General features: G+C 42.6%; 1 protein-coding gene across 5 annotated transcripts in view; it reads right to left on the reverse strand.

Moving 5' to 3' along the window:
* The window catches only part of MARK3 (microtubule affinity regulating kinase 3), a 109,465-nt gene that overhangs the window by 30,425 nt on the left and 64,587 nt on the right, over window positions 1–14,453 (reverse strand). For all 5 annotated transcript variants that reach the window (XM_066344059.1, XM_066344058.1, XM_066344057.1 and 2 more), the window contains 7 exons: window positions 12,854–12,924; window positions 5,950–6,006; window positions 3,197–3,433; window positions 2,917–3,036; window positions 2,569–2,668; window positions 2,178–2,290; window positions 1,077–1,230 (listed from right to left, as the gene is read on the reverse strand). In XM_066344059.1, coding sequence (XP_066200156.1) covers window positions 1,077–1,230; window positions 2,178–2,290; window positions 2,569–2,668; window positions 2,917–3,036; window positions 3,197–3,433; window positions 5,950–6,006; window positions 12,854–12,924 — 852 coding nt within the window. The remainder of the gene's footprint in view (window positions 1–1,076; window positions 1,231–2,177; window positions 2,291–2,568; window positions 2,669–2,916; window positions 3,037–3,196; window positions 3,434–5,949; window positions 6,007–12,853; window positions 12,925–14,453) is intronic.

Raw genomic sequence — 14,453 nt, forward strand, 5'->3', positions numbered from 1 at the left:
TCCTGGTGCCAAGCTCTCAGTTATATTCTCGAAAGGCAGACATATAGGTCAGTGTTACAGGCAGATTACTGATAGTATCAGTACAATGTGCTCCTTCAGCCCAAACCATGTAGATAGACGGCATCACCAGGAAGAGAAATGGAAACCAAACAAAGTGTCGTTACTTTTGGTACAAAACTAAAGCTGTCCACACCTGGAATGTTCTGTGCAGTTCTAAGTTCCAGATGAAAAAATGGAGACGGATAATGTCCAGAGAAGAGAAGTAAACTGAACGAAAGAGAAATGGATGTTCCATGTGAGGATGTATCTTTAAAAGTTAGGACCAGGCCAACATAGATTTGGTTCCTGAATCTTAGAATACTGAACTTAAAGGAAATACTTGCAACATTAACATTCAGTTACAGTTAAACACACCCACACAGTAGTCTCTGGATATAACACAGGGGACTGCCTTGAAGGTAGATCCCCACTTCTCACTTGAGAAAAAAAAAGAAAGATAAACATACCCTTTAGCATCCTAAGTCTCATCAAAGATGCACTTGTATAATGAAACTTTTCAGGGTAAGGGTGTTTAGACACACCAATAGCTGGAATATGACACAGGTCAAATTTTAAACCAATTAAGGAAAAACTATATATTCTTCAGGGCTGCACTATCCAATATGCTAGCCACTGGCCAGATGTGGCTAGATTAATTAAACAAAACTGAAAGTCATTTCCTCAATTCAAATGCTCAATAGCCACATGTGGCTAGTGGCTACTCTCCTGGACAGCAAGGACACAGACCATTTCCAGCAGTGCAGAAAGTTTTACTAGACAGCAGAGATGGGGGAAAGTGAACAGAGAACCAGAGACTGGCACCACTGTGGCAGAGGGGGCAGTGGTCAGTTTCCCACTCAGCAAGGCCTCATCTGTCAAAAGCCACGGAAAGTACCAAAGGGATGCAACCTGAGAGAATGTCAGTACCTAGAAGATGGCAAAAATCCAGCCCAGCCCAAGTAGACCCTATGCCCTATGAGGAGGCCTTCTGTTGAGGGGAGACGCTCAGTGAGCACACCGGGATGGTCTCAACTTACCATGGTCACTGTACCGCCTCTGCTTCTGGCTTGAGGAAACACTTCGCTGTACTTTGTGGTGAGGAGACTGGCCAGTGCTGTTGTTGAGATCACTGCTTGGCCTAACCTTAGCAAGTGAAAGATTGCTGCTAGAACTGGAATCGCTAGCATCCAGCTAAGAGAAAATGAGAAAAACAGAGCAAACCACACACGAACTCAAATGGTTTATCAGGAAACTAAACTCATAACATAAAAACCTCTCATAGATAGCTAGCTAATCTAGAAAGAAGCAGTATCACAATGTACAGAGATGGTAACTCTAATCTCAGGCAACAGTGCTGTTCTGACTGCTGGACAAATTCACAAAAGGATAGGTATTTATGGTCTTCTTTCTAGGTTTTGAGATAACTTTTTTTTTTTTTTGTATTTTTCTGAAGCTGGAAATGGGAAGAGACAGTCAGACAGACTCCCTCACGCGCCTGACCGGGATCCACCCGGCATGCCCACCAGGGGCCAGGCTCTGCCCACCAGGGGGCGATGCTCTGCCCCTCTGGGGCGTCGCTCTGCCGTGACCAGAGCCACTTTAGCACCTGGGGCAGAGGCCAAGGAGCCATCCCCAGCGCCCGGGCCATCTTTGCTCCAATGGAGCCTCGGCTGCAGGAGGGGAAGAGAGAGACAGAGAAGAAGGAGAGGGGGAGGGGTGGAGAAGCAGATGGGCGCTTCTCCTGTGTGCCCTGGCCGGGAATCGAACCTGGGACTTCTGCATGCCACTTCTGCATGCCAACGCTCTACCACTGAGCCAACCGGCCAGGGCCTAGGCTTTGAGATAACTTAAAATGCTCTAATTACTTCATCTGATACTTTAAATCATTTTTAAACTATGAATAGCTATTAGTTAATTTATGAAAGCCAAATTTTTGACAATATTACCATTAAGGTTATTAATCTTAAAACAGAAGCTCATATAGGTCATAAGAATTCATAAGAAATTTATTTGTAGGTAAACTAGAGAATGATATATCAAATGTTATATATATTTAAAAAGTAGAAACTAAAAAACACTATGCATAAACTGATCATTTCCATACAGGACATTTTAGTTTTGTCTCTGATTACTCTTACCTCTGAAGATTTTCTTCCCAGCAACAAATATGTAGCTGTGATTTCATCGTATTTCATTTTACTAAGAGATTCTTGAATTTCTTCTTGTGAATATCCCATTCCCACCATAATATCTAAAAGAAGGGCACAATACAGTTGTGTGTTTTGCTGGATAAGAAATCACTGTTATAGGGTAAATAATTTCCTTCATTTGATCCAAAAGATCACAAATTTTCTAACACAAACGGGCAGTTGGCTTATTTCTGAGCCACCGAGTGCTGTCAGAGGAAACTACAGATAAGCTGATTCATATATCTTATGCTTAACTTCCCATTATTTCCATTTTAGGCAGGTGAGTCAAACAGAAATATGTTGCTGTGCACACACAAGCAGGTGGGCACAGAGTAATTACCTATTCTTTTCTGGTCTGAGATGTCTAGTTCTGGTTCAACAAATGGTTTAAGTTCATCCTCTTCATGCCCTGCATTGATCCACCTGTCCTTCATGATTTGCTGAAAGGTGAACTGTTCATTAGTAGCAGAAAAGAAAACATTCTGATAATCGCAACATTTAGAAAAATTTACTTTCAGCATTTCATTGATTATAGCTCAAAGGGTAACTTAAAAAATGTTTTTCACATCACAATTCCTGCTTTAAAAGCCCCAGGATAGTTTTCAGTATGTCAAACAAACCAAACAAAGTCCTACAAATACTGTAAAGAGTCTCCAAAGTTCTTATTTATTTTCATTTATTCAATTACCTCCAGAGTGCCTCGTTTTATTGGATTTAGCACCAGGAAACGTTTGAGAAGGTTTTCACAATCTGTGGACATGTAGAAAGGGATTCTGTACTTCCCCCTTAATACTCTCTCTCTCAGTTCCTTTGGGGAGGTAGAGTAGAAAGAAAATTAATGAGTCAATTTTGAGGTTAAAAGGAACCCTTATGGCCCCATACTGATATAACATTAAAATATTAACACTCATCATTTTATAAAATCCTTTCAGTTTTCTGAAAAACCTGGATGCAACTGCTTCTTATACCTTTAGGTTCTGTCCATCGAAAGGGAGTGACCCGCTGACTAGAGTGTACAGGATGACCCCAAGGCTCCACACATCCACTTCTGGCCCATCGTATTTCTTGCCCTGGAAGAGCTCTGGGGCTGCATATGGAGGACTACCACAAAATGTATCCAGTTTACTGCCAACAGTAAACTCATTGCTAAAACCAAAGTCAGCTATTTTAATGTTCATATCAGCATCTAACAATAGATTTTCAGCCTAGAAGGAAAAACATCAAGACAAAAATGAGATTTAACCAAAATATAATTAGAACCGTGATAGAATTACGTATTTCATAAAAATCTTTGATAATGAAATAAAGTTAATACATCATAATGAATAAAATAAAAACACTCTTTCCAGAAAAAAATAAAGATAAATCAGAACTTCTAATTTTTTAATATTAACAACCAATAAAAGACACGAGATTCAGATTAATTCCAGTACTGATTTAAACAAAGGCTCCATAACAAAGACAAAAACAACTTTTAAATAGTTTTTTTCAATTAAGAATAAGAGGCTTTTAAAAAAATGAATACTTGCTGTCAGTGAACAGCCACCAGTCAAACCTGCAAACAGCTGCATAATAGAGATTACTGGGGGGAGTTTCCTAAATCCCACTCAAGATACAGATCAAGGAGGTCAACAACATTTCCCAGGAGCAGCCACATGCCAGGAGTGTCTGCATAGGGAATGGTGAACGAGGGTCTCTGCCCTCGAGCTCATGGCTTAGAGGGGAGAAGCAGAGAATAAGTGGCTCTCCTTTCAGACCTGTGCTGCCACAAGAAGTGTGGGGCGCAGTGGGCCAGCCCTGCAAGGGACAGCACTATTTCCAGAGTGGGTGAAGTCAAAACCGCCGCCTGAAGGTTCAGTCGAATGCTTGGGAAAACACCAGTTAACAAAATCCTATAGGTTTCTTTTTTTTTTTTTTTTTTTTTTAATTTATTTATTCATTTTAGAGAGGAGAGAGAGAGGGAGAGAGAGAGAGAAGGGAGGAGGAGCTGGAAGCATCAACTCCCATATGTGCCTTGACCAGGCAAGCCCAGGGTTTCAAACCCGCGACCTCAGCATTTCCAGGTCGACGCTTTATGCACTGCGCCACCACAGGTCAGGCAAAAAAATCCTATAGGTTTCAGACGCATAATTCTACAGCTGCCGGAAGGTTTAGTCAACAGTAATGGGTATGCTGGCGAGAGATGGTATTTTGGGCAGAACAGTCTGAAAACCCAGAAGATGAAAATGTTTTGCTCAAGAAACAAAGAGCACGTGGCAGAGAAGAGGGTGGGAGGAAGAGGGAGAGAGGGAGAGATGGCTGGGGATGATGCAGCCACGGCTAAATCACAAAGGCCCAGTAGAGTGATTGGTAGTCAAGAGTTTGGATTTTCAATCTCAGGGCAATGGGAAGCCAATGAAGAGCTGTTCAAGAAGGAAAATAACAATCTTATTTGTGTTTGTAAAGACCATTCTGCCTGTAATGTGGAAAACACACAGGAAGGAGAGGTAACATTGGAACCAGGGAACCAAGCAAGAAGCCAGTGTGGTAATCAAGTCCAAGATGCTGGTGGTCTCAACCAGGACAGTGGAAACAGGCACAAAAAAAGCATGGTCAGGAGACATCAGGAACAGCAGCAAAAGCACCTGGGGACCGAATAGATGGAGCCAAGGAGAGAGGCGCCTGAATGAGAAAGAAATATTCCAGTTAGGAAGGAAGAGCTTTTGGCTGTGGACTTGCTGAGTCTGAGGTGCGCAAGGGCTGCTCAGGCGAAGGCGTCCTCCTGTCAGCTCCATGCTGACTGAGAAGAGGGGTCTGGCTCGGCAACTGACTGGGGCTGAAACCACACAGGCAACCACGCAGCACTAGAGCCCATGCGAAGGCAGCGAGGGTGGGCACGGAGAGAAACAGGAGCATCTGACAAGCACATGAGGAAAGAGGAAGTGAGGATCGGACTGAAGAGAGTGTGGACAGTGTTTAGAGAAATATGGCTGTGAAGGTGAGGAGAGAACAGGGTGGATCTGGAAAGGGAGCTGGGGCAAAGAGGTTTCTTTGTAAAAGATGGAACAGACTTGAGCATGCTTTGTAAATGCTGCTGGAGAGAATGCAGCTGAGAGAGAGGGAGGAAGACACAGGAGGCAACCAGAGAGTGCAGCAGTGCCTGGTGGGGAGACAGGGCCCAGAACACAGGGGCAGGGCCAGCAGAGTGCCCCCGTCCTGTAACAGAGGACAGTTCTGAGAGGTGAGGGGTGGGTGCAGGTGCAGCTAAGTGAGGGCCTGCTGGGAAACTGAGGGAGTTTCCGCCTCCTGTTTCTATTTTCTCTGTGAAACAGGAAACCTCACCCTATGCCAAGAGCAAGGGCAGGGGTGGAGGACTGTGAAGGAGGTCTCAAATAGCCAGTGCTGTTGACAAGACAGACACGGAAAAGGGTGCCAGGCGGCAGTGAGGACACTGTCTGTTCAGGTGAGAGCATGCATGTTTCGAGGTCCCCATCTCTTTGCTGGTGTGACTTTTCTCCAGAAACCAACTATGAGCTACTTTGATGTAAAAATACTTCTAATAAACTCACTTTTCTTTATTTTTAATGCTCTTTGCTGTAATTGGATTAAAGGATTCAATGACCACACAATTTATTTTGTCCTAAGTTAACAGCATAGCCAAGCCCGTTTCTCCCTTGTGTCGCGGTGCTGGAAGCACCAATCGGATACGAACACAGCATGCTGGCGAGGGGAATGAGCTCACCTTGAGGTCTCTGTGAACGATCCTCTTCTGGTGGCAGTACTGGACCGCGGACACTATCTAGACAGGAGAGATTCAACGTTAATAGTCATCACCGGTGCAGATTCATGATTAAGATGAAAATGTGCCACTAATGTTCACACTTGCTAAATACTCCATTACCCTCTCAATGTCTGTGTGGATGTTTAAATGTAATTTTCTTATGTTTTGAACTTTTTAGTTTGAAAAAGTTTAGGAGTGAAGGCAAGAAGAGAGGGGTACAGCAGTCCTTCCTGCTCTTTCTAGTTTAACTGGAAAGCCTGCTTCTTCTTTGGCCCTACCCCTTGGCATTCCAGTACTCTTGAGTGTGGTGCCACGGCCCAACAAAGCACCAGGATCTGGGGGACCCTGGCTGCCCCCGGGCCCAAGACCAGATGGTTCAAGTGCAAACTTACCAGGCCCCTGTAATCAACTCCAAACCAAACTGGCAGTTCTAGACTCTCCATGGCCAGGCTGGCTTTCCTGCTAATTACTTTCCTTCCCAGCCAGTCTGCTCCCTATAATACTCTTTTCCTTTTAGCTGATGTGGGTTCAAGGACAGCACAAGTTACTTCCTCTCAGAGGATCAGTTTCCTCTTCCTTAAAATAGGAGAATAAATGTATAATGTACGTGAACTACAGACCAAGAAAACTATTACTGCTCTGTTAATAAGGACTCTCCTACTCTCAGCAGGTGATATGCTTTCAGTCAGCTTTTCATTAGTCCCACGATTAACACTGTGAAACAAATGTTTTGCTGAAATTTCACATTAGTGAAATTTTTGCTGAAATTACTTACTTACTAGAAATTCTTTCAAAACTCCTTTTCTGGCCCTGGCCGGTTGGCTCAGCAGTCAAGTGTTGGCCCGGCGTATGGAAGTCCTGTGTTCAATTCCCGGTCAGAGCACACAGGAGAAGTGCCCATCTGCTTCTCCACCTCCCTCTCCCACCCTCTACCTCCCTCAGACAGCCATGGCTCGATTGGTTCAAGCACATCAGCCTGGGCACTGAGGATGGCTCTGTGGAGCCTTGGCCTCAGGTGCTAAAAATATCTCGGTTGCAAACATGGCCCCAGATGGGGTTTGCCTGGGTGGATCCCAGTTGGGGTGCATGCGGGAATGTGTCTATTTCCCCTCCTCTCACTTGGAATAACAAACAAAAAACAAAAAAAAAAAAACCCAAAAAATTCTCCTTTTCTAATTATAAAAGTTTATATGCTCATTATAAAATTTTAGGAAATAACAGAAAAGCTCATACAAATATATGCCTGTATTACCACCAAATAGAGATAACATCTCCTGTTATTTTGGTGTATTTGCTTTTAGCCTTTTCTTTGGTATTGTACACATATATTTATATATACATAGACAAAACTGGGGTTATAATGAAATACCACTTGTTTCTCCAAATCATTATCAAATTTTAATTATAAGCCACACGCACACACACGACAGAAAAACTCAGAGGGCGGTTCAATCAGTGGATACTTTGGTTCAGAGTGAGCAGCCAGCACAGAGGAGCTGGGCTGAGACTAGGGTGGGAGGTGCTGAGTCAGGGGTTCACCCAGCAGCTTCACGCTTCATAATAAAGTGAATATTCAGAAGACCAGACCTCCTTATAATCAATAAAAGCACAAAGACGCCAGTGCCACATTGTGGGTTTCACAGCATCTGGTACTTTAGAAATGCTGTTTCCATTTTGTCAGCAGGAAAACTGAGAAAAGCAAAATAGCTTTGTTTTTCCAAAATATACTAATAAATAGACAAAAAGTAGGTTTATTGCCTAGGACACAGGTAACTTTTCTTTGTGCCTGATCCAATTTTCCCTCTGATTTTCTCCCACATACTGACATTTCTATTGTAGTTTATTTTCAAATTCTGCTTTTAAATCAGATTTAACAACTCCCTATGTTTTCTCAAAGAGATTAAAGAATTTCCTCCTTTTATCTCCAAAGAGCTCAAAGCTAAAATAACGCCACAATAACCTGAAAATACGGAATTGTTTAAAAAAAACTGATTTGAGAGAGAGACAGAAGTATTCATTTGTTCCACTTAGCTGTATGTTCATTGGTTGCTTCCCATGTGTGCCCTGACTGGGGATCAAACCTGCAACCTTGGGGTTTTGGGATGACGCTCTAACCAACTAAACTAACTGCCCAGGGTCTCAATAAATTGCTTTTTTGCATTCTTCTTTTAGGCTAGAAGCAGTTATTTTGAGATAATACTGAGAACCCAGATGTTCTCCAGGTAAGAACTAGAATGGAAGCCTGATTCATTTCTCACCAAGAGAGGTAAGGAGAGAAGACGAAACCAGAAATCTAGTATCTTTTTTGAAAATAACAAGAGCTCAGCCAAAATATTAAGCAGCATAAGCAGTAACTAGGATGAGGAATGGCAAAGGAATTGGGAAGAGCAAAACCCATCTGCTGATGAATATGGAAAGGAGGGCTGATTTTTTAATAGAAAACAGATCAGGAACAAAGTGTAATATGTGTGTGGCATACCTTCCGCTTTGTCATAAATAGAAAAACTTTTTACCTAAAGTAATGATGACTTATGTCTGGAAAGCATGGCAATGAGAAACAGAAGAGAAGAAACACTGCTATCATGCTTGATTCTCCCAGATTTGAGTAAGCTGTTTTAAAAAAAAAAAGATTTTATATGTTGAGTTTAGAGGTGGGGGTGGAGGAAAGAAAGGGATGGGGGAGGAACAACAAGCATCAACTCCTAGTAGTTGCTTCTTGTATGTGCCCTGACCAGGCAAAGCCGGGGTTTCAACCAGCGACTGCAGCATTCCAGGTCAACGCTTTATCCACTACACCACCGGTCAGGCTAAATAAGTTGTCTTAAGGAACTGTTGTGGCAAGGAGCAAGGACTAAATTCACTGTAAGCACTGTAAATCAAGTCATTAATTGTCAAAGCATAGAAACTACCTTTCCTGGATGTACAGAGCAAGAGCAGAGCAGAATTTCTGGACACCTTTGACAATTCAATATGGAGCTGCTATCAGCCATGACAGTTATGTCAAGCATTATGTCAAGACTGAGGTAATGGAGTGTAAGAGGAACGCCCTTAAGGGGGTCTAGGATACCCAAAACCGCAAGTCTAGACACGGGTCAGAAATCCATCTAGACACTGATATGACTGGGACTGCCACCCCTGGTGGGCCATAAGAACTCAGAGCTCTGGCCACCCAGTGCTCAAGTTTGGCTATGCCAGCGGTCATCCTCAGAGCCCTGCCAGACTTACACTCTACCAGACATGTGCAACCACTGCATTGCTTGGCTCAAGACCAATGCCTGTTTCTCTACCTGTAAGTGTCCACCAACAATAGCCAGGACTTCACACTAGATGCTCTCTCTGCTCACAGCTATCACGTAAGCTCTCTTTCTCTGTGTTTACCTGCTTGTGACTCTTGGCATATTGCAGCGGTCTCCCAATATACCTAGCATTGTAGAAGGACACAACATGTGTGAGTGAGTCATTTTGGGAATGCTCTTTGCTCACACTATACCAATTAAGGTTCCTCAAATAAAGGCTTCAAAATGCCTGAAACAAAATTTTTAAAAATATTGATTTTTTTTCTTTCTTTTCCTTTTTTTAGAGAGAGAAAGAGAAACATCGATTTGCTATTCTGCTTATTAATGCATTCACTGGTTGACTTTTGTATATGCCCAGACCAAGGATGGATTCTACAACCTCAGCATATTGGGATGATGTTGTAACCAACTGAGGTACCTAGCCATGGCTTCCTGAAAGAAATTAAAAATAAAGATCTGGGTAATTTCCTCAAGATTCAGGTTAGTAACTGTTGAAGTCCCTTTGATAAGCCAGGTCCCACCAGGGAGATGGGCAGAGATGGCAGAAGAAAGAAGATAAGGGTTTAAGTGCTAAAAGGTCCCTGTGGGGTGAGCCCAGACTCAAAGCTGCCGCTGCCACTAGGCTTCTTCCTCAGTCAGCAAACCATACATAGTCCATTAACATCAGCAAGTCAGACACATTCATCTGAGTGGGAAGCAACATAAGTTTTATGAGGCAAAAAAAAAAAATCTTGGCCCTGGCCGGTTGGCTCAGCGGTAGAGCGTCGGCCTAGCGTGCGGAGGACCCGGGTTCGATTCCCGGCCAGGGCACACAGGAGAAGCACCCATTTGCTTCTCCACCCCTCCGCCACGCTTTCCTCTCTGTCTCTCTCTTCCCCTCCCGCAGCCAAGGCTCCATTGGAGCAAAGATGACCCAGGCGCTGGGGATGGCTCTGTGGCCTCTGCCTCAGGCGCTAGAGTGGCTCTGGTCGCAATATGGCGACGCCCAGGATGGGCAGAGCATCGCCCCCTGGTGGGCAGAGCATCGCCCCATGGTGGGCGTGCCGGGTGGATCCCGGTCGGGCGCATGCGGGAGTCTGTCTGACTGTCTCTCCCTGTTTCCAGCTTCAGAAAAATGAAAAAAAAAAAAAAAAAAAATCTTGGTTTTTAGAAAGCCAATTTATAAAAATTAAAGGTACAGCTATGAAAAGAGACAAACAGACCTGTTTTGTAACAAAAGAAAAATTAAGTTTCCTTCCATAGACCACAGCACAAAAGAACTGAAAGAACTTTAGAATATTAGTGTAACTTTCTCTTTTTAGAATAGAAAAACTGAGTATCACATAAGTTAAATGATAGCCAAAATTTAGTCTCAACTTTGATATTTAATAGGTTTGAATTCTAAATACAATTAGTATTTTTTAAGCTTTTAAAATTAAATTTAAGGAACAGGAAAAGTTAAACTATTAACACTAGACTAAGCACATCAACAGAGGCAAATGTTAAAAAGAAATCTTGAAAATCAGCTAACAATGCTTTCCAAATACAGTACTTAAAAACCATTCACAACTCTTGTCTAAACAACTACCTTGACAATACTACATGTGAATAAAACAAAAATTTTAAAGTTCTGAGAGAAATGAATCTATACTGCCATTTAAATAAAGAACTTGGCCCTGGCTGGTGGCTAAGTGGATAGAGCACTGGCCTGGAGTATGGATGTCACAGATTAAATTCTGGGTCAGGACACACAAGAGAAGGAACCATGTGCTTCTTTCCCCTTCCCTCTTCTGCTCCCATAGCCACTGGCTCGATTGGTTTGAGAGTCAGCCTGGGGTGCTGAGGATAGTTTGGTTGGTCCAAGCATGTCAGCCTCAGGTGCTAAAAAACAGCTCAGTTGCTGGGTGGATCCTAGTTGGGGCACATGCGGGGGTCTATCTCCCCTCCACTCACTTAAAAAAAGAAAAAGGACATAACTATGGGAGTACAGAGTCAATTTCAAAATAATAAAGTACCTGCTCATTCATTTTCTTGAAATCAGGTGGGCAAATCATGGCCTGTAGGCCAACGCCAGCCTACCACCTGTTTTGGTAAAGAAAGTTTTATGGGACACAATTATGTGACTGCATCATTTACATACTGTCTATGCTACAACTTCAGAGTTAAATTGTTGCCAGAGACTGTATGGCCTACAAAACCTAAAATGCTTACTATGTGCCACTTGACAGAAAGTCTGCAGATTTCTAGTCTAAAAATAGCACAACATAATGATTGAAAATTTGAGTTTCAAGGTCAGAGGACCTGGGCCTGAATCAATGGCAGGTCTGCTACTTGCCAGGCATCAAATTTTAGACAAATTATTTAATCTGCCTGTGCCTCAGTTTCCTTATTTTTAGCAAATGGCATAATACTCCTTAACTCACAAGGAAGATTTATATTAATGTAGGTAAAGCACTTATGTCAATGTCTGGCAGGTAATGATCAATCCATAAATGGCAATTAATATTAATAAAGACAGGAAAGTTAAGTCACTTTTACGTTTAAAACTTATTAAAATGTGTGTCTCTTTATTAATTTTAAAGGGGGGAAGGGAAGAGAAAGAGAAAAACAAATCGCCCTGGCCGGTTGGCTCAGTGGTAGAGCGTCGGCCTGGCGTGCAGAAGTCCCGGGTTTGATTCCCGGCCAGGGCACACAGGAGGAGCGCCCATCTGCTTTCTCCACCCCTCCCCCTCTCCTTCCTCTCTGTCTCTCTCTTCCCCTCCCGCAGCCAAGGCTCCATTGGAGCAAAGATGGCCCGGACGTTGGGGAAGGCTCCTTGGCCTCTGCCCCAGGTGCTAGAGTAGCTCTGGTCGCAACAGAGCGACGCCCTGGAGGGGCAGAGCATCACCCCCTGGTGGGCAGAGCGTCGCCCCCTGGTGGGCGTGCCGGGTGGATCCCGGTCGGGCGCATGCGGGAGTCTGTCTGACTGTCTCTCCCCGTTTCCAGCTTCAGAAAAATACAAACAAAAAAAAAAAAAGAGAGAGAAAAACAAATCGATTTATTGTTCCACATATTTATGCATTCGTTGGTTGGTTTTTGTATGTGCCCTGACTGGGGATCAAATCTGCATCCTTGATGTATCTGGAAGATACTTGAACCAATGGAGCTACCCGGCCAGGGCAAAATGAGTGTCTTTTTAAAGAGCAGGGTACTGACAAAGCAAGGAGGTTGAGTCCTTATTTAACAGAGTAAGTTCTGTTTGGTTTTTGCTTATGTAAGATAAAGCTATTAATGAATTTTGAGACTGTGATACTCTCCTTGCTAAAAACCAGTAAATGGTTTTAACTAGTACAATCATGAATATTATGAAGGCTCTAGTTTTTTAAGGCTCAACTGTCAGAAACTAAGGTTATAAGTGAGACTACAACTGTAATTACAAAAGCAGAGACAGAACGCAGGCTGTCTATAGCACAGCACCGCAGGCACGAAGGGCATAAATACATTTCTGTTGAACTAAATGGCCAGCCCTGCTCCATTCAGTGGGCCCTAGAATCATTTATATGGGCAAACACTTTATCAAATTAATAAACTAAAGGTACATTAATTCATACCTGTCTAAATTTAGCTCTTGCTTCTTTTTCCTTCATTCTTCCATGTGCAACCAAATAGTCAAACACTTCACCTATAATTGAGAAAAATAAAAGTAAACAGAAGTCCTACTTCTGAGCGTTAATTTTCCATAAATGATGTTTCATTTTTAGCAATGCCTTAATTTTTATTTTTAAATATAGGTATGAAGATAAACAGAAACATGTGGAATTTAAACTAAGCCTTAAGTTTAACTACAGGCAAAATTTCATCGACAAAATCTTGAAGCTAGAGAAAAGCCTTGAAATTAAATTCTCATGTTTAAATTACATAACTTTTATTTTAAAGGTATTTTTAATGTGCTTTAATAAAAACTTAGCCATAAAAATAGAAAATTAAAATGAGTAAGTTATTTGTGTTAAAAGAACAAATAGCATTTCCAGAATATATTCATTCAACAAATATTTATTGAATGCCTACTAACTTCCAGGCACTGTTCCGGGCTCTGGGGAAAGAGAGCAGTGAACCAAGTCCCTTTCCTCATGGAGTTTACCGTCTCTTGGGAGACAGGTAATAAACAGACAAATGAATTATACAGTACGTCAGATGGGAAGAAGTATGGTGGAGAAAAAAACGGGGAAAGGAAGAGGTAATGTGCTCGTGTGTGCAAGCATTTTGAGGAATACTATGAGTACAGATCAAGGACACAAGGAAGGGTAGGAGGGTGAGGTCCTGAAGAGTCCAGTGGGCTTTGGGAAGGACTCAGGCACAGCTCCAAGTGAAAGCAGAGGAGAATATGACATGACTAACCTCTTACAAGGATCATTGGCTGCTGGAGGGAGGAGGGAGTTAGGGACGGGGAAGGCCCAGGATAGAGCAGATGAGATTGCTAGGCCCAGAATGGGATGTGGCAGCAGTGGCGAGAGGGGGAGGAGTAATAGAACAGCGTGTAGGCAAAGCCAAGAGAACGTGCTGGCGGACATCAAGATGGTAGTTCCCAGGATCTGTTTCTTGGGGAGAAGAGGTGATGTTCAGGGAATGTATCAATATTGCCAATTGCTTATCAATTTGGAATAAAGAAATAAGGGCTCTGAAATTCACAGAAAAAATTACTAATTTTAGCAAATGAGGTACAGAATGTGTTTGGGAAAGAATCCCATCTACTTTGTATCATCAGTTTAGTGATAAAAATTAAAATATTCTGATACTTAAAAACAGTGGGTTCGGAACATAAATATTTTTTAGGAAAATGTCATTCTGCATTTTAATTAATATCTCTATCTGCCTGACCAGGTGGTGGCACAATGAATACAGTGTCAACCTGGGATGCTGAGGTCTCAGGTTCAAAACCCCAAGGTCTTTGAGGGTGGGATCATCTACTATATGACCCCATGGTCACTGGCTTGAGCCCAAAGGTCGCTGGCTCAGCTGGAGCCCCCCACCCCATCAAGGCACATATGAGAAACAATCAATGAACAAGTAAAGTGATGCAACCATAATTTGATGCCTCTCACCTCTCTCCCTCTCTTACAAATAAAACAAAAATAAAAAACAAAAATAAAAAACAAAAAACACTTGACTTTTAAATGTTTGACCCTAACTCTGAATACATTTTTAAATAAC

Source organism: Saccopteryx leptura, chromosome 6 (assembly GCF_036850995.1).
Source record: "Saccopteryx leptura isolate mSacLep1 chromosome 6, mSacLep1_pri_phased_curated, whole genome shotgun sequence".
Lineage (NCBI taxonomy): Eukaryota > Metazoa > Chordata > Mammalia > Chiroptera > Emballonuridae > Saccopteryx > Saccopteryx leptura.